Here is a 27479-nt window from a genome sequence, read left to right as displayed (position 1 = left end):
CCCGTGGACCAGCCTCACCTTAAAATTACTGGAGTTGACCCATCCTGTTAATTCGTCGATCACTTTGTCGAGGCGTTGCTGGTCCTGCTCCACATCGGGGGACCTCGCCGGGTCGCTCAGGTATTCCAGCAGCTCCTGGCCGACCTGCATCCTGCGGCCCACGTCCTTCTGCTGTACCTGGTCGCAGAAATAATCCATACCGGCAGGCTCCATTCTCGGCCGCTGCGGAAAAGTTGGTTGGGGGGCGGGGGGGCGTTGGTGGTTTTTGGTTTCGGTTTTTTTTTTTCGGAGACGAGCCCGAGCGCCTTCAGGGTCGGAAGCCCGGCCAGGGCAGGGCGGGAGGGAAACGCCCGGTGAGGCGCCGGCGGTCCCCAGCAGGGCCGCTGCCCTCACGGAGCCTCTCCTCGCCCTCGCCGCCCCGGCTCCGCGCCCGGCCCCTCCATGCGCACACGCACCGCCGGGCCGCCGCCAAGGGCACGGGCGGCTTCCTCCCCGAGCCCGCCCGCACGGTGAAGCCTCCGGTAGGAAGGGCAGAGGGAGGCGGACGCAGGGCTGGCAGGCTGCGGCGGCCCGGGGGGTCGGCGGGGGACCCGGCCTCCTCGGGCTCGGGGCTTTCCAGGCGCCTCCGCGTCGTCCTAAGGGATCCCGGGAGGGCTCCCTGCCGCCGCCCCTCCTCTTCCCCCGCCGGGGGCAAGGAAACGGAGGGCGAGAGGGAGCGCTAAAGCTCGCCCTGCGGAGGGGCGGAGAGGGCTCGCAGGCACCTCAGCGGAGGGCGGGCCGCCGCGGGCTGAGGGGGTCCCCGCGGGCGCAGCCGCCGCCTCTCGCTTCCTCCTCCTCCTCCTCCCGCCCGCAGGCGCCGAGAAGCGACTCCCTGGGTCGCCTCTCACCGCCGCGGGCACCGGCCCGTCCTCCCGCGGGCGCGGCAGCGGCGAGGCCGGGGCGGACCTCTCATGCTCCCGACGCCGCGGCCTCCGGCCCCTCTTGCTCGCCCAGCGGGGTAGCTGCGAAACTTCACTCCGGCGGGTCTCAGCGTCGATCGTGCTTCCCCTTTCTCCCGTCAGTCCCACGGCCGGCCAGACCAGACCGGGCCGGGCCGGGCGAGCCCCCCCGCCGAGCCGCTCACGCACCACGGCACCGCCTCCGTCCCGTGGAAGTTCCGCGTCCCGCCGCCCCGCCCGGCGCCAGCTAGACTGGGCGTGGCGGGCGACGGCCCGGTCCCGCCCCCCAGCCTCCCGCCTCTACCGGCGCCGAGTGCGCGCCCGCGCGGCCCGCCCCGCGCTGCGGCGGGCGCGCTCCCGAGGGTCTTCCCCCTATCCTTCCGTCCCCGCGGCTTGCGCCCTGTGGTAGCAGGCGTATGCGCTCTCCGTCCCGCCCGGCGGGTTGCCCTGCCGCGCCGCTGCCCGCAGAGGGGAGGGCAGCGATCGGTCCCTTCCCCCCGGTGCCCTGGGGGTTAGGCGGCGGCGGAGGAGGAGGAGGAAGAAGAAGAAGAAGAAATGTTGAGAAACAGGGGAAGCGATGTGAAGGGTGCGGGGGGACTTGCTCTCTCCCCCCACCCCTGGCTCGGCGGGGCTCGCTCGCGGGAGGGCGGGCTCCTGAGGAGGCCGCCCTGGCAAAGGCGGGGGGGTTGTCTCCTCTCTCTTCCAGCCCGAGGCGGGCGGCCCGGGCCGAGGGGAGGTGGGTGAGGAGCCGGTGCGGAGGGGGCACCCCTGGCTGGCTCCTGCGCCTCGCCGTGCTTTTTCCCTACCTCCCCCAGGCAGGGTGTCGGTGGCCGGGCGCCTGAGGGTGGCTGCTGCCTGCCTCGCCTTAACCGCGGCCAAGGGGAGAGGGAAGGAAGCTGTGTGAGAACGAACAGTGCGGGAAGCAGAGCTCTGTGGGACAGTAAAAACGCGGTGCCCCGCTGCGGAGAGGGAGATGAAGCTGCTGCCTTTTCCAGCGCGGTCCCGACTTTGTCAAGCAGTGCTCTGCAGCCTCCTTCACCATACCCTCTGCTCTGCTTCAAGGTGGAGACCCCCGGGGAGCCAGCTCGGTGCACAGGGTGTGCTTACACATGCAGACTACCGGGAATCAACTTTATTTAAAACTGAGACCCTTTAGTGTAAGGACTGCGACTTGAGGTGTTGTTTTGGGGTCACTTTAAACTGGTCCAAATGCCCTTGATGTTAGAAAGGGGAAAGGCAGTCCTGTCCTGCTCCCTCCCCCCACCTCGTCCTAGCAGTGTGTTCGTGTGGCCTCTCGGGCCTCTGAAAGTATGGCTGTGGTTTTCACATGCAAGGAAAGGAAAGGAGAGGTCACTTTTGGACCCAGTCTTGTCCCCTGTACCAGGTCCCATGCTCACTGACTACTTAGGGTTCATTTAACGGGTTCCATGACAGGGTTGGTATCAGTGAGTTGGGCTGGCTCACAGGTCCTAAGGACAGAAGCGCAGGACTCAGGAGATGGGAAGTGTAACATTCCCTGTAAATGGGAATGGATGGTGATGTTGGCCTGCTCTCCCTCTGATACTGGGAGGATTCATGTTAACACTGAACTGCAAGCTCCTGTTGATGCAGGTAGTCCTTTTCTTCCCCTGCCGTCATGTATACGATCCTTCCCTTTCTTACACCAGAACTGGTGTTTATTTGACTTCATGTGAACAATTCAGGGAGATAATTTTTTTCTTTCTTTTTCTCCCTTTTTTTTCCCACAGAATTAGCTTTTTGCTGATTCAGATCCCTAAATGGCCTCACTCCGGGGTTAAGCAAGTGCCAGAGTTGGAGCAGGGAAAGTAGAAGCAGACAGCCAGAAGCTAGATGGGGGAGAAAAGGGCTGGTGGGACCTCTTTCAGTGATAGCCATTGTGTCATGAAAGCTCAACTGAGATTTCAAGATGGCACGGCCTGACTGTCTCGTGTGCCTCATTAGTCGTAACACTGGGGAAGGGTGAGTCTGCAGGAAAGTGAGGTACTGTCTTCATTTGGCTGCAGGGTTTAGATAGGTATAAACTGACTGAGGAACCACGCCTGCAAACTTACAGCAGTGTAAACCAAACTAAATTGGTGCTACAGTGGTCCTACTTGCCTGCTTCTCACAAATCCTGTTTTCAGGAATTCCGCACTTCCTTTCTGTCCCATGCGCTGACGTCTGTATGACCAAGCAGAGGGCTAGTTCAGGGGCTTGATCTGGCAAAAAAAGAGCGCTCTGTCCACAGGCATAGCAGAAGGCAAGACCACAAGCAGTGTTTTCTTGATTTTGGTGTGATGTGACAAATTTGGGACCCCATGCTTGATTGGTCCCTAAGCATTACAATGACGAAGATGGTTAAAGAGATTATAGATGCCTTTAAAACAGGAATGTATGTATTGTACTGTGAGCTTATTATAATTTTACAAAAAGATTATGAACTGCTCATTGTGTTTTCACAATGGATTTCCCTGCATGCATATAAAGAACCGTAATCTTGGATAGAGCTGAACAGTTCTTGTCTTGTGTGTGCAATGCCACTTACGAAGATAGATTATGAAAACTTGATATGGAATTACTAATTGCTTTTATTGAAAATGGTGCTCAAGAAACTGCTGGAAATGGAAAAATAAATAGCAGAAAAATAAAACTGCATTGTTATGTTCTTTCAGTGCACTAGAATCTGATTTGCTGGTGGTGTACATTCAAAAAGTAAATTTCTTGCTGTGAAAGTTTTCAAAGTAACCGTTGATCCAATAAGATTGGCTAGATAGAAGAGCACTGAGTAGATAATACTGGACTCTTGGACTACACAGTTTCACTCTACCAAACTTTCTGAAAAAAACCCCAAGTAATTTAAAATTCACTTTCATTATAGTCCAAGTTAATGTCAATCTCTTAAGACAGAAAATCCTGAGCAAAAAGAGGGAGTAAAGCTCGTGGCACTAGCTTTTCTGAATTTTTCTTGATTCAAAGCAAATATACTGATTAGGTCATCTAATGGCTGTGAATAGCACTAAAGCTGAGGAGAAGAATAAAGTATAGTAAGACACACACTTGAAATGTTGAAACTATTTTGTCAACCCAAAGACGGTATCACAAAGCTATGTTAAGGGCAAAAAGCCACGTTGGGATATGTGGCTTTTTTTTTTTTTTCCATTTCAAGTAATAAGCGTTTTCTTAGGAAACACAGGAGAAAATAATTGCCTCGCTGTAAAATCAGAAGATTAGACTACTGTATTTCATCCTCTTACTACCTGCCATGACTAGCGCCTTTATGTTTTATGGACATTGATATAACACTAGAAAATTGGAAGCCTTTTTATCACTGAGGTGTTCTGATAAGATCAAGGTAATTTCCTTTGAAATCCTAGCACTCAGAAGAATTATCTTTTCTGTGGGATCAATAAATGTTGATTTTTTTCCTCTGCAAACAAATAGCATTTTGATTTGGCAAATACAGTTTCTGGATATGCATTCGTTCTTTTAGAAAGGCAGGAGTAGCACTCTAACATTGAATGCAGTCCCCCAGCTGGGACACGGTGGTGGTGTTAGATGTTCTCACAAAGTCCTAGCGGACTTTGTACCTAGGGATGTGGGCTAGGCTCCAAAAAGAAGGCATTTTCATTCAAGCCAAAGATCTTTTAAAGCCTCTTATTCTGAGTTAAGGAGATTGCTTCCTTTGGAATGCAGTCTTCTTTTTGATATGCAAGCATGTGAGCATAAATCCACTACTCTTGTGTATTTGTACAAGGCATAATATTTTGTAAAGCAATTAAGCCCTGTAATTGAACACAGAATCAAAATTTCCTTCAATCTTCTGAATATGACTTGTTAGCAAACAGAACGATTACAGCAGGGGCTGAGGTAAATGATGCTAATCCCATGAGGCACATTTCCAACCTGAACTGCACACCAGACCTGTTTCTACACCCCCATCCCATACAAGCATGCTGCACAATTGGCACATGTAATGTCCTGTTCTGAAAAAGGCAAGAATTGCACAGAGAAACAGGCTGGGAAGGGACAATGCTGTGCTCTTCATTCCTTTGGCTGATAAGAAAGCACGTACTGTGGTTTAGGTTCTGTTTCCACCCTCTTTCTCTTCCTAGTAGTAGATTTAACAGGCTGGGACGTCACACAAGCCAGTTATCGATCTTCTGTCGCAGGCCTGTCAGTCATTCCAGCAGAAAGCCCCATCCACAGACTGACTTCCCCTTCTGAAAAATCCTTCCTGTACAGAAGATATAATCCCATTGCTGAAAGAACCATAAAAATCCCTTAAAAACTCTCTGATTAAAACGTCTCTCTATCACAAACAGCAAGCGCAGGCCGTAATAATAAAAATGGAGTGAATTTAAGCATGAGTCACTCAAAGTTCCCGTCAATTACTTGATGTAGCCTAAGTTGACTCTTGAAGAAATCTATCAGAAAGTTGTCCTTACATTCCTGATGGATTCCTCAGCAGCTGGGAAGGCACTTTGGCATCATGTTCATTGAAGTTTTCCTTAATACTGTCAGGAGGTAAAATACTCTCATATTGTGCTATTTTAAACAGAAATGTGGCATTTTTTTGTTATCCATGTTGTATAGGTATTTATTTTACATCTTTTCTTACATTAATTGCAAAAAGGATGATGTGTACCTTTTCAAGCTGAATTTACCACTGTTGATAACTTTTAAGAATCATTTGAATTCTTCCCTCTGAGATTAATAATATCAGCATAATGAAATCATAAACATCTTCTGAAAATAAATCAATTATTTGATGAAGGGAAGTTCTTCTGAGGATGTTGCAATGTTTGTACCAAGCTAGCTGAAGTATTGCCCATTTTTCTCACAAGGCCTTAAAGATGAAATTAGATCTAACTGTATTGAAAATGTATTCAGTGAACTCTGCTACATTTTGGCTTGTGCCATGGATATTCCTGAAATTACGTATTTAATAGAGATCGCTTTCATATGCCTGTTTGTAAAGGAGTCAGAAAGTGAAACTAGTGTTTTTCTTGTACATACTGAGTCAATTTGATTACAGAAATGGGGCATGGGGGTGGGGGGTGTCAGACTGATGCCCAATTACTGGATTACACCACGGTGTTGATCTGTTCCTTATAGTCAAATAAGTTTTAACGTGTAGCTACTGCAATTAAATAATTCATCCTGATAAATCTTTAATGATTAATTTGCTACTTTTCTTGGTAGAGGTGATACAGAGAAGGAAGAACAAATGAAAAACTATGGGTAATGAAAAACAGTACTTCCAGATCAAGAAAATAGTATCAGAATTAACATGTAAGTGGCCACTTCTCTTTTATCATGTCAGTCTATTATGTCTTCTATAATTAGTCAAAGCAGTGCTACATAACTTAGTATCCTTTATGTCATTTTTGTACAGCAGCAGAAATGTTTGTCTCTGGCGGTAGAAGTATTTAACTGTGGTTTGTCAAGAGAATGATTGCATCTGTTTTGTGCAGCAGGTTAGTTTGCTAGACCTTGATTAATTATGCTTTTCTATCTTTAAATTACTGTGGTGGAATATGATATGCCAATGTTCTGTGTAAAACCTTTGTATAATGTTGCTGTATAATGATTTTGTGTCATGCTGGAAAAATTTGGCATGCAATAGCTCAACATAACAGTCCATCAATACAAAATTTTCTAAATTATTAAGCTTAAGAAATTGTTAAACTTCTGGTTAAAATACCTATGAGAACTATTTCAATATAGATGCAATTACCTTTGCATTGTCATGCTACTGTTTGTAAGAGCAGTACAAAAGAACTAGAAAAGTATCCAAAATACTTGATTCATCTGACCTGAAAAGTAAAAACTAGCAAGCATAGAGTGTACTGCACAGCAATATCAAGGGACAAATAGCTGGGTGTATTTTGGCCTTGGACTGGCAAAATCTCTGTTCTTGCAAAAACAGTCGCAGTGTTTTTATTATCTGCGGGAAGTTTGCAAGACAGCAAATGCGCTGAAGAATGTGAAAAACCATGCAGAATGGTATATGTCTCATTACATAAAACCAACTTTCCAAACCAGGCAGTGTCAGTTGATATTCATCCTGGTAACACTAGCGCAGCGGCAGATTGTGCCCACATTTACACAAAGCAACCCACTTCTCACTGTGTGGGAGTTAGAAGGGAAAGGGAAAAAACATGTATGATCTTATTTGTTGGTCTCTGGTTTGGCTTGCTTTTTTTTCTGTAATGCAAACCCCGCTATAAATAGGACTAGATTCAGCAGTCATTTATTACTTGAGTAACTCCTACATTACCAGTATTGATCAAGAAAGGTGTTCTCGGGTAAGAAGCAGCTGCGGGGTTCTTCCTCAAAAGGAGAGAAAGTTTTCCTTACATACATACAGTTTAATGCATACATAAAGTTACAGACATGTAGTTTAAAATGCCTTTTTTTCCATAAAGAATGTTTGCATTTACATTTTGGGATTAAACTGACTGAAATTTTGGCTGTTGCCTAATTTTGACATGCTTTTCCTCTGTAGTTTGAAAAAAAACTTGTCTGGCTGCTTGAGAGCTCCCTCTCGTGGTAAACCTTCCTCGAAGAAAGTATTCCCGTCCAAAGGCATGCGGTTGAACCTTTACTGTATCTATTACTGATAACGCTATGCAGCAAAAGAAAGAAGCCAAGCTAGTAGTTGTTGCAGATCGTATTTTTTGCTTGTCTGTCCACCCTTCTCACGTAGAAACCTCCTGGTTTGGTATGGATGCAAATATCAGTTGGTATTTTGGGGGAATTTCTGTAAATAAGTATGCATATGAAAAAAATGCAAGTATTCATCTGTGTCCTAGGGAAAAAAAACCCAACAAAAAAACCCCAAGTCATGGATGATTTGCTTTTTTACCCTGAAAAGAATAAAGTACTGTCCTTGTCTACAATAGTTTAGAATCTCTTGTGTCTGGGTTGGTGCTCCTGAAGGTGCAGTTTAAAGCAGACTGTAGTTACTACAGCCACCAGCAGCTCTGACCAAATACCCGCTGTTACAGGTCTATGCTGTACAACGGCGTGGTTTTACTGAATTGCTTTGCAGTTCAGAGCTGTCCCCTGCTCTGTGCAGGAGGAGTACCAAGGGTTTGGAAAAAGAGGTTCAGACATCACCCCCCCCCCCCCCCCTCGCCAAGTCTTGACATCCTGTGCCTCACCTGGGAAAAGATGTGCATCTGCAGTGTCAGGGACTCAAGCAGCAGCAGCCACAAATCCCACAAACCTCTTGTGCAACATGGTGGAGTCATTGCAACCGGTTATTTGTGTCTCCAGTGAGAGAGGCTGAGCCACGCTTTTTGGTACCTCCGCACCAGCCAACAGAAGGGAGTGTGAAGGTTGCTTCTGAAAATACAGAGGGTGCACCAATTCTCCCTGTTTTCCTGTGGTTAAAGTGATGGCCTGTCCAGACCTTCCAAGCAAGAGTGAATTATACCATTTTAGAATGAACATTGAAATGACATCATCAGCATAAATACAGCTCCGAAAATAAGAACCAAGTAAAATAGTGGGAAAAGTAAGGTGGATTATGGTGGAAGACAGTAAGGTTGGTTTTGCGTATCACGTGTGTTCTAAAGTGGACTGTTTAAATTAAATGTAGTTGAATTCCTAGTGTTTTAACGATCAACAGATAGCTCACTCTGTCAAGAAAATAAAGCATTTGGTCACATATAGTTATCTAACTGGGAAACAAGTAACAAAACCACATGAATCCAAGCAACTCAAATTCAGGCAATTTTTGAAAACTAAGGTTGGATTCAGATCCTATGGCTCTGACCAGTATCAGGGATTGGGCTTGCTCTTTTGCTTTTTTTCTTTGCAGGAAGAGGTTGAGGTAGTGATGTGATGTGTACTGATGGGATCTTTCAAAGAAAGTATGTGGAAACAATTATTACTTGAAGTAATAAAAATGAGTAGAATTTTCTTAATATGTCAGAACTTAATGATAAATTGTTATACAAACATATATGCACAAATTTAATTTAAAAAACCAACCTGTTTCAAAGAATTATTCAGAACAACTTCTAACTTTTCTTTGATATTTATTGAACCCATGTAGATCTTCGGTTTACTTCCCAACAAATTCTATAGCCACTAATTTATTTGATGTTTGCAGATGCCTTTTGACACATATACATAAGGAATTTGATATTCATTTACCCTAATCCATGAAGTTGGAGTTAGGACCTTCATAAAACAACGTTTAGGTGACAATTTAGCAGTATTTTAATAAAAAATTTGAGTACTTCACCATTTCTACGTTTTAGAATGGAAACGGTTAGAGAAGTAAACGTACAGATCTGATACACAGGCACTCTGAACAGACAAAATTTCTTAGAGTCAAATTATGAATAGGGCTTTTGTTCCGCTTTTGGAGCCTCTATCTTTCCACTGAGAGAACTCACGTACCCACATTGCAGCTCTGGCGGACTATTTCACTATAGACAAATCAAGAAAAATATGTCGTAATGCAGGCAACAATATAACTTCTTTTCCATAAAATCCCAAATAATATCACGCAGATCTGTGGCAGCAGAAGTGGACTCTCTTTAATCTGCTTTTAACTGAGTAACCATAGCGTCTGTGACACCTCAATTATGAATTCCCTTTTTTTTTTAATATTGTATGACTCACAGCAGAAACATTCTTGCATTCATTGCCAGCGTTTAAAGACAATAACCAGCCTATTCAGAAGTAAATTCCTACTGAAATAAAAATTTCTACATAAGGGTATTTCTGCATACAAACCTATCCTGTGCTATGGCTTTTCCAGGACTTAAGCCCAGCACGAGCATGTCAGGGCTCAAAGTGACGAGAGATGCAAAGCCCTACCCGCAGCACAGTACCCGGCTGTCTTCGCAGTGGATGCCTGAACCTTCCCCGGCATTCACTCTTACGGGTGTCACAACAGACACTCATAGGAAATTGAGAATGTATAACAGTGAGAGTGATTGGCCAAATATCATCTACCACCAGAGTTTAAGTTCATTCAGTTTAGATACCTGCTTATGTTAAACGTGTTGGCTGATTTTAAACAATGCTGATCTATGGCCTGATCCTTTTGCAAGGAAAAGGCTGTACAATCTCAGCTAAAACAGTATCAATTCAGTGACCAGTAGCTTGTTTTGTTTAATAAAACAGCATTCTTCATTCTTAGGTCCCAACAATGTAACTTGTATTCAAGGATCCTGGCGCCAAGCAGATGTTCTTCTAGATTAGCATTGGATCCTGTGAACCACACACAGGGATCACTGCAGCCAGAGCAGGCTGCTCCATAAGGGGAGGCAAGCAGCTCCTGAGTGGAGTAAATGTAGCTCCCAAGCAAAAGGGGGAAGCCTCCAGCAGGGCTTCTCACAGCTCCTTCTCACCCATCAGCCTTTCACAGCCATCTGATCCGAGGTTACACAGCTACACCACATCAGTGCTGGCCTCCAGCACAGGCAGTCAGACCTCTGCTGGGGGACTGCACCCAGGGTCCTCATACTGTGGATTTAAGGATATATTCGTGGTCTCTGATTTGTTGGTTGTGATTAAAATAAGCTCATTTCTTACCGCCATGTATACTCTCTCATTTTCTAAAGTGTAAAAATACATGCTGCTTTCTATGTATGAGTGGCAGTGTTCCTTTGGCTCAAATGCTTTAAATGTCTGGTACTGAGTATAGGAGAACTTGTATCCCACTTCTGTCACAAAGCTACGTGGTAAAGGAGGAGTAAGAGCAGTAGAACCAGTCCATCCGAACTACAGATTTAAATTTGAGATGGACCTGAAAGACAACATCTAAAATTTCAACATAGAGTTTGACTTTCCACCCACAGTTCACTTTTATTCATCTCTGTGGTTTTGCTGTGGACCATTAGGAGTTTAAGGACTAGTTTCAAAACTTGAGCTGTAGACTTGGGTTGAGATTCAGAAATCCAGAAAATCCTGTTACGATGAGGCTTAGTGTCAGTCCTTACCTAAACACAACTTCCCTTGAGTGGAGTGAGTGTTGCTTAAGTACGAACTTCTGAAGTATGCCCAAAAATAGGAATGAAGCACATCTTGGCAATGGCTACAATTCCTCATATTTATGAAAGCAATCCTGGCGCATGATGACATTTTCAAAACTAGCATCCAGTTATATGTATTTCTGGAAAAAAAACTAAGACTACTTCAACAGAGGATAAGAATATATTATTCTCCCAGTCTCATTTTTCTGAAGTATGTGTGATGAAAGTGCTTCCCAATCATCCCTTTTATTTCTTCAAGCAAACACTTCAACCAATCAGATTTCACTAACTTTTTAGAGAAGTTGCAACGTTCCTGGCATTTTCTAGCACTACTTTCTTTTCCATGGGATCCCGGAAGTTTCACAAAGACTCTGCTCTCTGGGTTTCACAGATTAGACCGGCAACATTTTCCTTCTTCGATGCAATATAATTGATATCTTGATGCTGCTTCAGGAAATGCTAACTTGAGCCTAGAGAATGAAGCAGATATGCAGGCTATGTCTACGTTGCATTTGATGTTACTCTATCCACGTTCATGCTGCAGACTGCAGGGTGCTTCCAGGCTATTACAGGGATGTCCATACATAGGGAGGCACTGTAGTTATGTCAGAAAAAGAAATCAGACCTTTTGGCTTTGAAAACGTTTTCGAGTGCATATTTGTGCAACCTTATGTGTTTCAAGATGTGGGTTTGTGCCTCCAAGGCACTATTTCAGGAAGCATGGTATCTGTATAGTTATGTGACCATATTCCTGGCCAGGCCAGGAATTTTGTTCAAGGAGTGTTATTCAATACAAAATACTTTTGCTGTTCTTACTAGCATAAGTTGTAGCCAGAGCCTGTCAGGGTCAGCTCCAGAGAGTCTTGCTAGGCGGTGCTTGGCGTCCCAGGGTTTGGTGTTCAGCTGGCATTGCAGGAGGAAGGCCTGCAGCTGCAGGTGAAAGCCAAAGTGAAAACATAGGTATAGCTGCTGTGGCTGTGCTTGTCTACGACCAACACTGCTTTTTGCTTGTCACTGTAGGTGCAAGACAGACTCTGGCTCCAACAGCCACCAAGCGCTTAGCCCTTCTGGAGCTGGAGTGTGGTGGTGTGATATCCTCCCTTGTGCCTTGTCGGTGTGACAGTGTGTGTAGTCAGCCTAGCAAACAAGACAGCTGAATCTCCCACCTGTGCTGCAGAGTCTCTGAAGAAGCACCTCACAGGTGAAGGTAAGCACTGGTGGTGCAGGCTGTGGCGTGGCCCTGTAGTTGTCCCGGCAGCAGTGCTCGCAAGCAGATCAGCCGAGGCCTCCTCATTGCACGTACTGCTGGACACGTGAGGAGGATCCTCTGCTAGCTTAACTAGGTTACTCTCTCAGTGCCTCGGAGCATGCATAAATAATTGACAGTGGACAGTCAGGGTTTCTGACCTCAGGCAGTGTACAATAAGGTGATACAGCTGAGATCACAGAACCTGTATCACAAAACACAGTTTCAGGTATACTCTGTACCTTCCATGCCAAGACATGACCATTATATGAAAATCCATGGACGCAATTATCACAAAAAGTTTTCCTGAGCTGTGACTGCATCCAGTAGTCCATGTAAACAAATACTTAATAAAAAAATACTTTTCCACAAAGAGGCACACCCCATCAAAAGGTAAAGCAAACTGTACCTCAAAGAACTGGGCAATGGCTATGTAATCATTGCTTGAATCCAGACAGTCTTTATCAGCTTTAAAATATGTCTGTGATCTCTCTTTATAAGCATATAGATCTCAGCAGGTGTTTTGCCTGAAGGGTTGTACAGCACCGGGCCTTCAGAGAGTAATCAAGCCAAAACTCATCATATGGTTTCAGAATAAAACTGTTACGGATATTTTAAATATTTCCAGCTTTAATTAAGTCTAGCTACTATTACTCACTCCTATTTAATGTACCACCATTGTAGTTTAATTGCAGATTGACTTTCTTTCCATTACCACTAACTAGCAGTTGGTTTTATGAGCCCTGTTTTTCTCCCACTCTGATAAAAGTCCATTATACAATAAAATCTGACTTAATTTCAAATGCATTCTGGTCACTGTGTTTTATTTCAAGTGTCAGTAGCCATAAAGTAGAAAGCTGATCCTGCAACAAGGAAAAAATCCAATATTAAATTAATGCATGATAGCTTTGTACAGTGTAATTTTGGACACTGAGAAATTTTGTCAGCATGGCATTTGCAGTTGGTAGTAGATTCAAGAGATACAGTACTCCTCTCAGGAAATAAGTCAAAAGCATGGCCTGAATATTATTACTTTTAGCTTTACCTTGTGGCTGGAAAAAATGAGCTCCCTATTGCTTCTATCAGTACCCCCTATTTATTTAGGCAGTACTGAGGGTGAGGGTGGAAACGTGATTTACATGGTAATTGTTTTTAAGAGTGTTTTCATTCCCTTCTATAAGTGACTTTTTAAAACAGAAGGGAAAAAGTGCATTTTGTTCCTTGATGGTAACAATGTTGTCGGTTGTACAGTACGGCATGACAGCTACCTCCGTGCTGTAATACAGAGCTAATTGGCTTGGGGCAGTGCTTCTAGAGGCTTCTGCTTGGAGAAGTAGTTCTGGTGGGGCTACATCAGGAACCTCTGCACTGTGCGTTAGGTAAGTAACCTTGTACATTTCCATCTGTCTTGATCTGTTAGCTCTTTACAATTGTATGTTGCTTCAGACAGCATTTTTTTATTTTCTTGTACAGTAACTCATGCAATTGTGTTCTTCCTCTGCAGCACAGTAACACTGACAACGTTAGAAAATTGAGATGATGTCAGACAGCTTAGTTCCTTTCAGGTGCACTACAGAGCAGAAAGCAAATGCAAGAAAGATGTATTTATCTCCATTCTGAAGTTGCCACAGGCCAGTTTGGTCCCTGGAAAAATTCCAGCTACCCTAAGAGTTGCCCTAACTTGTACCATAATTGCTATGTTTCCCATAGGGCTTTTCAGCACTATGCATGACAAGTACTAAAGAACATCTCAGCCACACCTCAGACGGCTTTCATACTGGCTTGCGCACGGAAAGATCCATAGCAAACGCTACCAGCCTAGTAATTTCTTCATTTTGGGGGAAGACCTCTTCTGGTACAGGTGTTCTTGGGAATGTGAAGAGAAGTAAAAGGGGAGAGCCAGGGACAGCTAATGGCCTCAATATGTTAATGAATTCTACTAAAACAGAAATCCCTGGGCCTGGCATGAGAGTTCTTCTGGCAAATAACTTCTCTGGTATATTTAAGATAGGTCTATTAATATATAATTGCTTCAATTATTGTCTAACTTAATTAACACTTACAAAGTGTTCCTAAATCTTTGCAAAGACCCTTGTATGCGCCTATAGTTATTTACTAGGTATTATGGCAAATAAAACCACACTCCCTATGTTCCTCATTGAACATGTAAAAGCCCTAAAAATTTTGCACTCAACTTAATCAGGACACCCTGAGCTTGATGCTTTTTCACAAGTATTCTGAGTCATCACCACAGCTTCCAATAATTGCCCCACAGTCCTCCATTCTTTACAGCATTCCCTTTTCCATTTCCTGAAGAGTCACCATTCTTAACTCCTCTGTTTCCCTGCATGTAATCTGGCTAATATGCCATTCTCAAACACAGTTTGTTATTCTGTGTGACTATATGAGAAAACAGGAGGGGAAATGAGTTGGAGCAAACTTTTTGTTTGTCAGTGATGAGATACGGTGTCAGCATGCTGTCACAGCCCAAAAGTGCAAATGACTGGGTACAACTATAGCACTTCTGAAAAAAATTTCTGGTGAGCCTTAAGTTTTCATCTTTAATTTTTATCTCTCCTCTTAACAAATAATACATCACAAGTAAAATTTCCCACCTCTCACTGAGCTGTTTTTTGGGTACATATTTTGATGTGCATGTATTTAGACCTTATGTGAGTTTTACACAAACAGAGATGGTTACCGTTGAATCACTGCATACATTTCTGGCCAATAAAACAGACCATTTAAATAATTAGCATATAACCACTAGGTACATTGAATGAAAAGTCATACTGAGTCATCTACATAGTAAAGAAAAAATGCTTTAGCTGCTTCATCCCTGAAAATAGGTACCTCATTAGTCACTGATAAACTGCCATGCCAAGCAGGTAATACTGGTAAGATGGAAATGGAAAATATGACAGTCATGAGGTGGAACAAACCATGCCATGGGAAAATGAATTGACCTGCTATGATGACTCACATCTAGCTAACCAACCCGAAGGACATTCTGTGAACCCTGTGAAAAGTGGAGGAAGCAGATGCTCGAAACAAATGTAGACATGAGGGTACAGAAAGGATACACAAAATCCCAAACCTGAAAGTGGATGGACACATGCACATCTAGTGTTACCTGAGTTACAGAAGGATGAAGGATTCTATCAGTAAAGAAGCAGTTAGTCTTTGCTTTTTGCTTTGTGAAAATCACTTGCTGTTCTAGTGTGACTCCAAGGACAATTTAATGTCAGTTATGCCTAGTCATTGTGAAACTCCTAGCTAAGCAGTTTGTAGGTAGTGCCAGCTGATTGCAAAAGTGACTGCCGATAAGCCTGTCAATGCTTGCACAGAGAATGGATAATAATTAAGCATTCATTTAAACATAGTATTTGAAGCAGGAATATACTATCTTGTGTTCCTTGAAATATCTTATTTGTGTACGTCAACATCTCTGTATCTGAAAGGAAACAGTGTTAAGCTGCTAGGCGTACTAGTCTGAAAGGAACGCCACATTACAGTTCATACCAGTCAGTGTAGAATGGAAGAATTGTTGCATGTACCAATCAGCTGAATGTCTGACTCCACAGAAGAAAGTATCAGTTAAGAAAATTGATTTTTTTCCCCCTAAAAGTGACTCATTACAAAAATTTCAGTCTGTGTATAAGACAGTAAGAATTTCTTGGAACTTCAGAAGGAACGTCAGGCGGAGCAACCTGAGAATTCATGAAGTATTAGGGATAATCTCCTGAGCTTGTAGAACATAATTTGCATGCTAAATTCCTTACAGTAACATTTTAGGTACTGGCAGTAATCAAGCCATGTCCAGGCACCTCATGCCAGGAAGAATCATATATGACAAACAGTGCACTGAGATCTGCCCTAATTTATATAACTTTTGCAAAGGTGTCGACTGAAGTGCAGCCTCGTAACACAAACTGGCTCACCCAGTGTCTCTCAAACTCTCCCCTTTAATGTCTGAATCAGACTCTGGGATGTCCTATGGATGTCCCACCACAATTAGAAGCAACTTGAGCCACAGTTATCTGCTTTGATGAATAAAAAAAATTAGAAAAAGGCACGCATTGTAAAAATGCCCTTAATCAAATCCTCCTCTCCTTCCCTTTTTTGTGCAAAAGCACACAGCTAATGCTGGATTTTGTTGTCTGCTTGCACCACATGTGTTCATATACAGCCAGGAGAATGATGAAATAGAAGATTAAACCACATTTTTTGCATCTCACTTTTTGCAGACTGTGGCAGTGCAAGCTTGTCTATCATTCCTCCTTTGAACATTGCAAAGCAAGCATTTTTAGGAGGAATCCTCTGGCAGTGTTGTCGGCAAATCCTGTCGCCATCTCTTTATCCCCAAATTTTTGTGGTTGGACCGAACTTTGCAAAAAAGCTGCCTGTACTGGCATTTGTTATGTGTAACAGAGAAACTTTGTTCTGACCCATTATGTTTGGAATGCATAAGATAAAACCCTCATATTATGGACAAGTTTAACAGCAGGACAAGAGGATCTTCACTGCTTTCAGAAGTGGATTCCCTATATTGTTATTAGAGGTGGCTCTTTGTAAGCCCGTCAGTATGCGTGTTAAGGAGATGAACTGGGAAAAGTCATAAACCTTTCCCTGCATGGACCATGGAACGATCCTGATCTCAGGGCCTTCTATCTTTTGTTTGATCTTTCCATTTTTGGTAAGGTCTCAGACTGTTGTGCACCGGAGTGGGCTGTTTCCAGAGAATAAGGACCACAGCTGTTCTTCCTGGACTGTGGCCCTGGGGAATGATTCCTTCAATTCCCACATTAGGAGAAACCTTGAATTCACAGCTTTTAAATCAGGTCCTTGCTTTCCTCCTTACATGCTTGTCATCCCCCTTGGAGCTAAAATTAGGCCTTGGCTTCTGCTGTCATCTCTTAATACTGCTCCAGCAGTGTGATTCTGCTCTGTCCAGCATGTAATGGCAAATTCTTCCCCCTGACTGTAGTACGCTTTTACGTAACAGATTCCATCTACACAGTGACAATGGCAATACGCACAGATAAGGGTATGGAAGATCGGCCCATACGAGCATGCTCAAAAGCGTGTCCGGCTTTCGATTCACCTTGGTCCAAAACACCTCAACATCACTTTAATGAGGAGGCAGAGCACAGTGTCTCATTGTTTATCTGAATTAGTGAGTAGGTGGCAAATAACCTAGCAATAAGCAAAGAGCTGAACTGCACATTTGGGCAGCCACTGCTGCAGGCACGCGAGTAGAGGCACATGCCCCCAGCCAAAGGACAGATGCTTCCTGCTTCATGCACAGGCGACAAGCTTGTCTCTGTCAGGGCATATGTATGCGGCGCACAAGAGGGACAAAGTTGATTACTGTCTTCTCAAAAAACAAGACTGCTTCATGCAGTAAAGGAGTTGTAGACACTTGAACTGTGATGTACTACAGGCTCTTCTCCACCTGAAATGCTGAAAATAAAATACTTCACTGTCCATAGAGAGGATTGCTTAGTGGTGTAAACCTCTCACTTGCTATAAAAAGAGTCCGTTGAATGACAGAACTGAATTTCAGCAGTGTTTTTTAGTGAAATTTACCAAGTCAGGATCTTATGTACTGTCCTGCTTGTTCCATGTAGCAAGAAGTGATCTCTTTGTACTAGCAAGCATAATGCTGTATAATGGCTGACTACCTAGTTCCCTACTTCCATCCAGACCTATTTCAAGCTATGTAAAATTATTTCTATTTGAATATTTTATAAGATATTTCAGGATAAGAAACAGTCCAAACAGAAAATACTACTGAAATAAATGCTAAGTCAACAATGACTTATAAAGGATCTGCCTCAATTAACCAGATTTAATTTCTCTCATATATTCAATGTAATAAACCTAGTAGTCCTGAAATTATACATGGAGTTTTCTAGTCAAGCCTTGTAATTATACTGTAATAAACAGGAAAAGATATTTTTTTGCATTGAATATACGGGCAAAACCAATATAAAATTTAATTACATATTGTAAAATACCAACAAAGGACAAATATTAATTTCTGCTTCTTTGAAGGCTACTCTGTGCTTTGGTGCAAAAAGTATTTGGATTGAATTGATGACATATTTGGACAAAATTCTTTATAAAATGTGAAATACAATGCTTTAAATAAAGAAAGCAATGTTTTAAAGTGAATAAGATAAAGCTGTTGCTTTAGGTATACCCCATATTGCAATAATTAAGAGATTCAAAGTTACCCAGTTATCTTTCATCTATCTTGTTACTTTCCATTATTGATATATTTGCATTAGTTAGTAACACAGAACTTATGTAAGTGAAAACTTTCTGACTTTCAAATCTTAAGGGGTAGCTTAATTAGCCAAGCTTGTAAGAGCAATTTGTAAAATAAAAACCTCTTCTCTGTTCTGGAATGAATAAAGACTCACATACTTAAGTTTCAGTTGTTTTAAAATCAGAAGCAGTAAAAACACAGCATAGTTAGGAGAAGGATATATTGCAAAATACTTGTGTTTCAAGGTCATTAATCCTTTCTTCTTTTCACTTTTAATTAAAGATGTGGTAACATTAGAACACTACCCATCTCCTGGTGGGACTTCTGAAATCCTATGACAGTTCAAGGAAAAGTTCATAGCAAGAGTAAGTGCAATGTAAGGCAAAATTTAGTCCATTATCACAAAAAGCAGACATTTGATTTTCCATCTGCTTCTAATGCTATATGACAGGTACTTTGTTTTCCACTCCTAAGGGGAAAAAATATTTTAAACTCCACAATTTATATATGTAAAGTAGAATTAATGATTTACTAAGTAACATCAATGGTTCAACACTGAACAAAGATAGAACAAACCTTTTGCTTCATTCAACAAACTTTCAGAAGGCGGCTCTGAACCTTTTTCAAACCACACACCATAAACATTGCACCAAAATGTGTCAATCTAAGCAAATACTCATGCATGACTTTGGATTTTTCAGAAACTTATATGCAAGGTTGGATTCAGTAAATAGCTGTGCAATCTGCCCAGGATTAAATGACAAGATACTCTCTATTACATCCACCTCTTCTTATGCATGACTGCCCCATAACCAATAAACAGTAAACAAGGTGTAAATTTATATCCTTGCAAACACTCTCATTCAGAGTAGAAGTGGCCATTTTGGGGGCTACTGGTCACATAGCACCGCACATTTATGTTTTGCTTTGTATCAGGATAATTACCTATGTGAACATTGCCTCTTTTTAAGTAGAGAGTGTGTATCTGGAGGCAGAATGTGACTGTACCCTAATACATGGTGTACAGAACTGTGGTAATATAACTAAATAGCAAGCAGTTTCATTCAATGCATTATAAAAAAGCATTTTATATGTTTGTATTTATACATCTTGCACTAATCCTGGCCTTCAGCTTTTGGGAAACATGTTTTAATAGCCTCTCAGCTATTTCTTACTGAACTGAAAGTTGCTGCCTTCTTCTACAAGCTCTTCTGCTTTGTAAATCTTCTAGAACCACAGTGATATGAACAGTATAAACAGTAAAAATAATAACATTTCAAAAATCTTATACATCCTTTTGAGTAGGACATAATTTTACCACAGATTTTTAATAGGATATATGCAAATACTTTAGCAATGCCTTTGGTGCTTGTTACGAAGACCCACACTACTAGAAACCATATGGGACAGTGAAGAGCTCTTTCTTCCCATTTATGTGGTGTATTTGAGTTAACAAGCACAGGCACTATTATTATGTGATCACTAATATGGCACATTTCTGAAACCTGCTGAGACTTGAGGAAAATTCTAGGCTGCACTCGAATTGGCCCAATAGCTAACATTCTTGTAGCCATTTATGGAAAATATTGCACTAATGTTGGTTGGATTCCCTGTTTGCTTTGCTCTAGTCCATCTACAATGCAGCAGGTAAAATTATTTACCTAGGTCAACAGTTTCCAGGCCTTGCATAATCTCTCTCTCTTTTGTATCTCATCTAAGTTCATATTACTTCACCTCCATCTTCTCTTTAGCCTTCTTTGCTCCCCACTTCTGCTCCTGCTTGCCATTTATTTCATCTACAAGGTTCTTTTCTGTGCCACTAGCTATGCATGTGATGCCCTTCTTATTCTAGACCATTCTGCTGGCACCCTCCCCTCGAGCAAAAATCAGACATAGCCACTATCCTTATTTAACTTGTGGTTGAAAGGCAACTTTGTTGTCATTACCACTATACACAAGTGTCTAACCTAAGTGTACCGACAGTACCAATTTAGACCTGTTTTCCCCCTTCTCCAGCCTCTCATTTCTTCATCCTGACTTGTACCACATCTGGAATTTAGACTGAAGATGTGTTTTTCTTATTTAGCATTGGAACAGCGGGAGGACGGTGTATTGAGCATTCTTGTGAATGTGGCTCTACAAGCACAAAGATAAGCACAGCCCCTGCCCAGCTGAGTTTGCTATCAACGGGTCTTCTGGTTCAGGTCCCTCCTCACCTATGAGAAATACAAAACTTTAATAAATACAAATTAAAATTGCAGAAAATAGGATTAACAGTTCCTCTAAATTTTGAAACAAAAGGTAAAGGAGTGTCAAATTTGAAGGAAATGGTAGGAATTCTTCCTCGTGCTTTTGATTATAGGCTGTTAGGAGGAAATTTCATTCATAGGTCGTAAGAATTTTACATTTTCTTCTAAATGGGCAGTAGGACTAGATGGGATATTTAGAACCAGTCAGAGCTTCTTCTGACATACAACTTGTTTTCTGCATTCCCTCATTTTGGCAACTGATGATGATCACTCCTGAAAGTCATGGTCAAAAGATAATGGTGATAAATTATTTGGTCTTACTCTATGTGACCAAAAGATTATGTTAGGAGTATCAAAATGGGGTTGGATCTGAGTGAGTAAATGAAGCTTTAGGCAAGAGGACCATCAGATTTGTATAGCATCTGTGTGCCAATTAGTGCTATTACTACAGGGCAGCTCATGCTATGGATAAAGCAGCATGATCAAAATCTACAGAATAAAATACAGCAAATTCAGAATAAAATCTTCCATCAAGGAAGTATCTGTACACAGAATTTGTGAATAGAAAGCAAGCATAAAATAGAACATCAGAGTTCACTGAAGTTTTCTGTCCAAAAATTGTAGACAAAAACCATGAAGGATGGAGAAAAGCCAGTTTGCATACCAAAAGCAAATCTAACTTTTAGAAATGCTTTTGCAAAACTGCGGTACTCTACGTGTACATAATGGTTGTTTAGGAAAAAGAGGAAAACTGGGGCTATCTAATGATCTGTCTGTACTAAAGTCAAATCTATCAGTGTCCTTGGTAATGCTTAAATATGGCTGTAACTTGTTTATGCTGCATTACTTCAAACATTTTAGGGAAAATGTATTTTAAAGTGGTTCCCTTAGATACTACCATGAATTTGTTGAAGAAGGAAGTATGGTCTGCTGTTTAAAGCACACGACTGTGAGTCAGAAGACATAGATTATGCCCCCTGCACTGATAACTACTGACTACGTGGCTTCCTCGTCTCTAAATTGGGAAATAGTACTGAACAGAGGTAAGAAGGACACAAGTCATTACTGCTTACAGTATTATAATTGTAATAATCAGAACAAAGCCTTAAGAGTACTGATTTATTAAGAAATCTGTGGGAAAGAAGCAAATCACCTGTACGTTTGAAGTTCTGGTAACTTGTTCTAAGACAAAGTGAAATTTCTGCACTGTGTTGGTGGATGGTTTGGGAATGCAAAGTATCAGTCGTTGCATTTGTTAAGCAACAGCCATCTAAAGGTCACCATGGCTCCAAAGTAGAACTGTGATCTCATAGCTGCAGTTTTTGCCCTTCCCTGTTCACACCCCTTCCGTGTTTATGACTGTTATGCTGGAAGGTATTGATGGCTTCCATCTTCCCTATATAGACAGCCACGTATCCTGTAATGATGTGCAGACTAACTATACCCCATAACGTCTTGATGTTGGAAACAAACGGAGGCAACTGCCCAGCTGACTGTATCTTAAGACTGATCAGAAACTAAGCTTGTGAGTCTGGAGGTTTTGCCTGGGACAGGAAAGGGCAGTCAGTGCAAGGCTGACTCAGGCTAAGAGACCAAATGCATACAAGTGTACGTGGGCAATAACATCTGGGGAAAAAAAGGCAGTGAGGAACTCGCATACCCAGATATGAGTAAGGCAGGACAGCTTACCTGCTGTATTCTTTGTACGATAAAAGTTGAGCTGGGTGTTTACTCAGTGCAGGGAGGCAGGAGTGCACTGAGGAACTGTTAACACATATATTCACTTTTTGTGATTATAGCAAAGGTTTGTAACAGAATCAACCCGGCAAGGCTCTGAAGGCTCATCACTTGGGCCTCACGGAAGGTGAGTGGAAGCAGCAGAATGAGGAGCAGAACTCCATCGCCTCCTTCCCTATGCCTGTTCCCGGGAGGGCCCGGCTGCTGTTGGAACAGCATCTCTGGATTGTGTGCAGGGGCGGTTAATACTGGAGGAGCTGCCCCTCCCAGCGGCGACAGGAGCAGTTAAAACTGATTTCCCAGGCTCTACCCTTTCCCTCTTATGCCACCACTTTAGGCGTTCATCAGATGACAAAGCAGATAGCTCTACTTCGTGTAGTACACTTTCAGTGGGGAGGGATCATCAGCTTTACTTCACAGCAAAACTCGTGGTCTGCTACAACATGAGACCAAATCCTTTTACATAATTTTAAAAGCACTTTTACTGCTCCTTTTTATGGTATCATCACCTCGGGGCTTATGTAATAAAAAAATAGGCTTACAGCCTCGGCTGTCTGGAACAAGCGGCAGAAGAAAGGGGGAAATGAGAATATGGGTTGAGTATTCCCTTTTGGTCTTCAGACGAGCCAGCCTTGCAGGCTGCCCGTTTTGCCTATTTGAGCTATGCTGTGCTGAGTCAGCAGAAAGCAAATGTGATGTGGATGACAGACCCGTAATTACAGCAACACGTGAATCTGCGCCTTTTACTGCCAACGGCGACATTTCAACATTTGCTACGGATAAGTAAGGCTTTACTTTATGTAAAATGCCGATTCTTAGGGTAGGCTGAGTACGGGACCCTTTGCTCCCCTCCAACGCGTTACAAGCCTGACCTCTCACGAACTCTCCGGTGGCCGCTACTCTTACGGGCCTGTCACAGCTTACGTTACCGGCTAACGAAGATTCCCTTACCACAGCTGAGCGCCGCGGTCACGTCTTTCGCTAAACGGCCCTTCTTCACGGGCAGCACTCGGGCTGTCTGCCTGCCCCGGGCTCCCAACGCTCCTCCCCTCCAGCACCCACCCGCGCCGACCCTCCGACACGCGGGCGGCTGGTGGTGGGGGTGTTATTTGAGGAGCTCGGTGCCCGCCTCCCCTCCGGCAGCCGGCGGCGGGGACTCCCCTCAGGCCCGCGACGGCGCCTCCCCGAGGCGGCAACGGCTGCGCGAGAGGACGCGAGGGGGCGGGGGCAGCGGGCGTGACGGCGCCGCGTTGGGAGCGCGCGACGATCCCGGAAGCGCGAGGCCGACGGGCGGCGGGCCGGGGCCGCTCGGAGAGGCGAGGGAGCGCGAAGCTGCGGTGACGGCGGCGGCTGCCCGCCTCCCCTCGCCTCCCCCCCACCTCCTCCTCCTGCTCCTCCCGCGCGGCGGCCATGACGAACTTCATCTCGGTGCAGCTGAAGAAGGCCTCGGAGGTGGACTTGGCCAAACCCCTGTGCAAGTTCATTCAGCAGAGCTACCCGGGCGGCGACGCCCAGGCCGAGCACTGCCGCGCCGCCGAGGAGCTCAGCAAGCTGCGCAAGAGCGCGCTCGGCCGCCCGCTCGACAAGCACGAGAGCGCGCTCGAGACCCTCCTCAGGTAGGGCCGGGCCGGGCCGCGCCGCCACAGGCCCCTCAGCGGCCCGCCGCGCCGAGCCCCCCCCCCCCCCCTTCCGCCATCCCTCTCCTCTCCTCCTGCTTCCGGCGGGGCGGCCGCGCTCTTCCCCCCCTCCCCCGGTGCTCAGCGCGGCTGAAGGGCCCCTGCGGCAGCTCCGGGCCCAGGCCCGGGGCGCGGCGGAGCCGGAACCAGGTGCGGGCGGGCCCAGGTGTGGGCGGGGCAGTCGGGGTTGCCGGGCCGGTTCCGGCGGCCTGCCGGTGGCGTGCTCGCTCGCCCGCCCGCCCGCCCCCCCCGCCGCGGGCCTGCTCCGACGCTGGGGTGTCTTGCAGCATCCTGGGGTGTCCCGCACTCCCCCTCACCGCCACCGCGCGGCTCGCGTGTTGGGCCTCGTGGGGTGTCGTGTGATGGCAGCGCGGGTCCGGCGGTGCGGCAGGCGGGCGGGGGGGTGGTCGTGTCCCGATCAGCTTCCCCTTCCGAGTGTTCGTAACGTGCCAGTCGCGGTTGGGTCTAGGTAGAAACGCCAGACTATTTCGCCTCTCAGCAGAGAGCAGGCGTGTCTTTTGTTTTAGTGTTACGTTTTGTTGTTACAGCTGACAGCTTTCTTTTCGGTTTTGGTTTTGGTTTTTTTACTGTCATGTTTTCCTGTTGTTTTCTGTGTTTAGCAGCTTTCAAATGTATTTGCAAAGTCACATCCTTATTTTCTACTTAACATGCTTAGTTTGCTGTCAGAAAGTTTACTGGCGACTCAATTGTGCTTGAGTTACCATCGGTTAGATGAGCAAAAGATTAATCTGTGCCTTTTGCCTGGTAAACTGCCTAAAGCCTGCTTTAGGACTAACTGCTCCATCATGTACAAAAGCACTTGCTCTTTCTTGTCTCTCTAGAACATTTATGGATTGCAGTATTGACTTACTGCAGTAGTCATGTTGCTCTGTTTCTCTCTGTTGGAAATATTTTGAGCCCATTTATTTGTAGCCCAGCTATTCACTGAGGGAGCTGCAATTCATTCACTAAATTAATACTAAGTACACACTTATATTTGCAAAGCTGGGATCAAAGATTTGCAGTGCCAGAATATGAGTTTTTACATAGGGGCAGCAACTTGTTTTCTTTTTTTAAAGAAGGAAAAAAGATAGAGGGATTTTCTAGGATAGGGAGAAGTGATGCTTGTAGACATGACACATTTCTGTTATATCATGAACAAGTATAAATATATTTGATGTTGACTAGAATTTCTTATTTATAAACTTAAAAAAATAAAGACGAATGGAAGATAAACAAGTGACTGATTAAGAAGGAGGAAAGATTTGTAAAATGAGTTACTGATGTTTTTTGAGCTTATCAACCCTTCACTGGGTGTTTGGGCTATAAAAGCTATGACTACTGATCACGTTTTACAGTATCTTTGTAGTTTCCCATTCTATTCCAGTTGATTACTGTGTGTGCTTTTGAAGGTACTACTGTGTATGCCTTTTGAAGGTCAGGGAAATAACAAGCATCTATGAACTGAAAGAGGGACTGCTAGGCAGATTGAAAGGTGTATTATTATCTTCCCCTGAACGCTGGAATTGAGCTTCCTTTTCTGATGGTGCCAGTCAGGGATTTCAGATAGAAACTAATGACAAACCTGTTTGGCCCAGCCACATCACATGTCTTCACCCTACCTAACAGCTCTACACCGCCAAAAGAAGGCGGCTCTCTCTTCAGTTCTGGTCCTGCTCTTACGCCATTTCTGGAAGGCAAAAGGTGTACGTGGCTTTCTGACAGGTGAGCAACTTGAATGAGTTCAGTGGAAGGTCAGATGAACATCAGAGCTGGTGCAAAAGAGGATAAAAGTAGTGCTGCTGGAAGCCAAGGGGCTGCGTGGGACCTCCCTCTTTTAGTGCCAGCAGGTCATTAAATTAATTCAAGCCATAGTATGCAACTTCACCACAGGTCTTCTCACTGAGTACTGAAGGGAAACTACTTGCAATTGCATAATCGCCAGTTTTCCTTTTGAGTCAATTCCATATGTGGTGATCTGTTCTCTCTGCTGCTGATCAGTGATCAGCAGATGACTTCAGCTGGCCCGGTTGCTGTTGCAGTAGTCAGGAGGTGTTGAATGTGGCTCTGCACCCATGCCACCTTATGTGAGAGCATGAAGTGATATCCCTGCCCCACAGAAGCTCCTCTCATAAAACACCTGCTTTAAGTGTATTGTTTGAGAATATTTGTGCCCTTTACAGTGGAAGTGAGATAAGATCAAAGTCTGAATTAACTGTAAACTAGAGAAAATAAAACAATCAGATGTATGCTTTCCCTTATCTCTAACAAGTTATGTGTGGTTTGTCCCTGTCTGAGCAGTTATATTCATTACTTACAGTTGCTGGAAAATAATTCTGTTCTTATTCTGTAAGAATACTCTGACATATATTCTGCTAATACTCTGTAAGGCACAGTTACTTTAAAAAGTCAGAATGTCTGTACGCCCAGAAGTTTGAAGTGTCCAGCTGAGTTTATGATTGAAAGAGCACAAGCGCCTGAGTGCCTTTTATTTCCTCTGAAAATTCCCTTACTTCTCCAACTTCCAGTATTTTCCTGTTGCTGTTGAAGAGTTGTACTCAGTCTTATGTTTAAGTAACAACTGTAGCAAGATGTTCGTTAAGGTTGGAGTTTAAAACTGCTTTGTTAGTGAAGCAAGGCTGGAAGAGCTAACTACAGTGTGGATACCCTTTGCATACATTGACTTCGTTGTGGCTTTTTATAGACCATAATACCTAGCAGTGCACTGTAGACCATTTAACTGTTAAGAAATGAGGGCTTAATCTTCTCTGATTAATCTAGGATTTGCCCACGGTTTTGTAATCTTTAGAAGCCTTGTTTTGCTGAGTAGTTATTGCAGATTTTTTTTTCAATGGAATAAATGAACTCAGGTGCAGCCCCATTTCCTAGGCAAACACTGACCAGTAAAGCTTTGAACGCATGTGGCATGCTGTTAGACTGATGAATGGAAATGCTTCTCTTGGAGAAGTGTTTGAGGTACCCAGTGAAAAGGGGCACAGTGTAACTCGGAAGGACCTCAGCCTGCTTCCAAGCTTTCTTTGTTTTGTGAGAATCTTGAGTGCTCTGACGGTGACGTAGGTGAGTACAGATGTTTCCCCTTAAATTCTGTCATAGCAGATTTGATTTAGTGTTTCTTTTTTTTTTTCTTTTTTTTTCTTCTGAGTATAATTATAGCTTCAAGGGGTTCCTTGCTTCCTCTTGTAATGTTAAAGATAGCCTGGACTTGATTTCTGTTTTCTGGAGGGATGGCATGGTGGTGTGAGCTTAATTGGTTTAATTTTGCTAACAACTCTTGCAGTTCTTAAAAAAAAAAAAAAAAAAAAAAAAAAAAAAAAGGTGGGGTGTGTGTATGGTTTATTTT

General features: G+C 43.9%; 2 protein-coding genes and 1 long non-coding RNA gene across 40 annotated transcripts in view; 2 read left to right on the top strand and 1 right to left on the bottom strand.

Moving 5' to 3' along the window:
* Positions 1-1171, bottom strand: part of CLASP2 (cytoplasmic linker associated protein 2) — a 152412-nt gene extending 151241 nt beyond the window's left edge. For 14 of the 34 annotated variants that reach the window (XM_069810055.1, XM_069810040.1, XM_069810073.1 and 11 more), the window contains exon 1: positions 19-1170. In XM_069810055.1, the coding sequence (XP_069666156.1) occupies positions 19-213 (195 nt within the window). In that variant the 5' untranslated portion in view covers positions 214-1170. Of the gene's footprint in view, positions 1-18 lie in introns of all 34 variants that reach the window. The other 20 variants (XM_069810137.1, XM_069810112.1, XM_069810085.1 and 17 more) reach the window with 5 other exon arrangements.
* On the top strand, positions 411-13551 carry LOC138690558 (uncharacterized). Of its 2 annotated transcripts, XR_011329363.1 has the most exons (5): positions 411-521; positions 6143-6230; positions 6334-6415; positions 11957-12143; positions 13434-13551. It is a non-coding gene; the product is annotated as an uncharacterized lncRNA (long non-coding RNA). The 2 variants fall into 2 exon arrangements; XR_011329360.1 differs by lacking the exon at positions 13434-13551 and having other exon boundaries at positions 11957-12979.
* A 10138-nt stretch (positions 13552-23689) lies between these two features.
* PDCD6IP (programmed cell death 6 interacting protein) overlaps positions 23690-27479 on the top strand; it is a 32516-nt gene continuing 28726 nt past the window's right edge. For 2 of the 4 annotated variants that reach the window (XM_069810007.1, XM_069809989.1), the window contains exon 1: positions 23690-24058. In XM_069810007.1, coding sequence (XP_069666108.1) covers positions 23853-24058 — 206 coding nt within the window. In that variant the 5' untranslated portion in view covers positions 23690-23852. The remainder of the gene's footprint in view (positions 24059-27479) is intronic. The other 2 variants (XM_069809997.1, XM_069809980.1) reach the window with 1 other exon arrangement.

This window comes from Haliaeetus albicilla, chromosome 2 (assembly GCF_947461875.1).
Source record: "Haliaeetus albicilla chromosome 2, bHalAlb1.1, whole genome shotgun sequence".
NCBI classification, from domain to species: domain Eukaryota; kingdom Metazoa; phylum Chordata; class Aves; order Accipitriformes; family Accipitridae; genus Haliaeetus; species Haliaeetus albicilla.
Note: the sequence above shows the minus strand (reverse complement) of the source record. Positions and strands in the feature narration are given on the sequence as shown.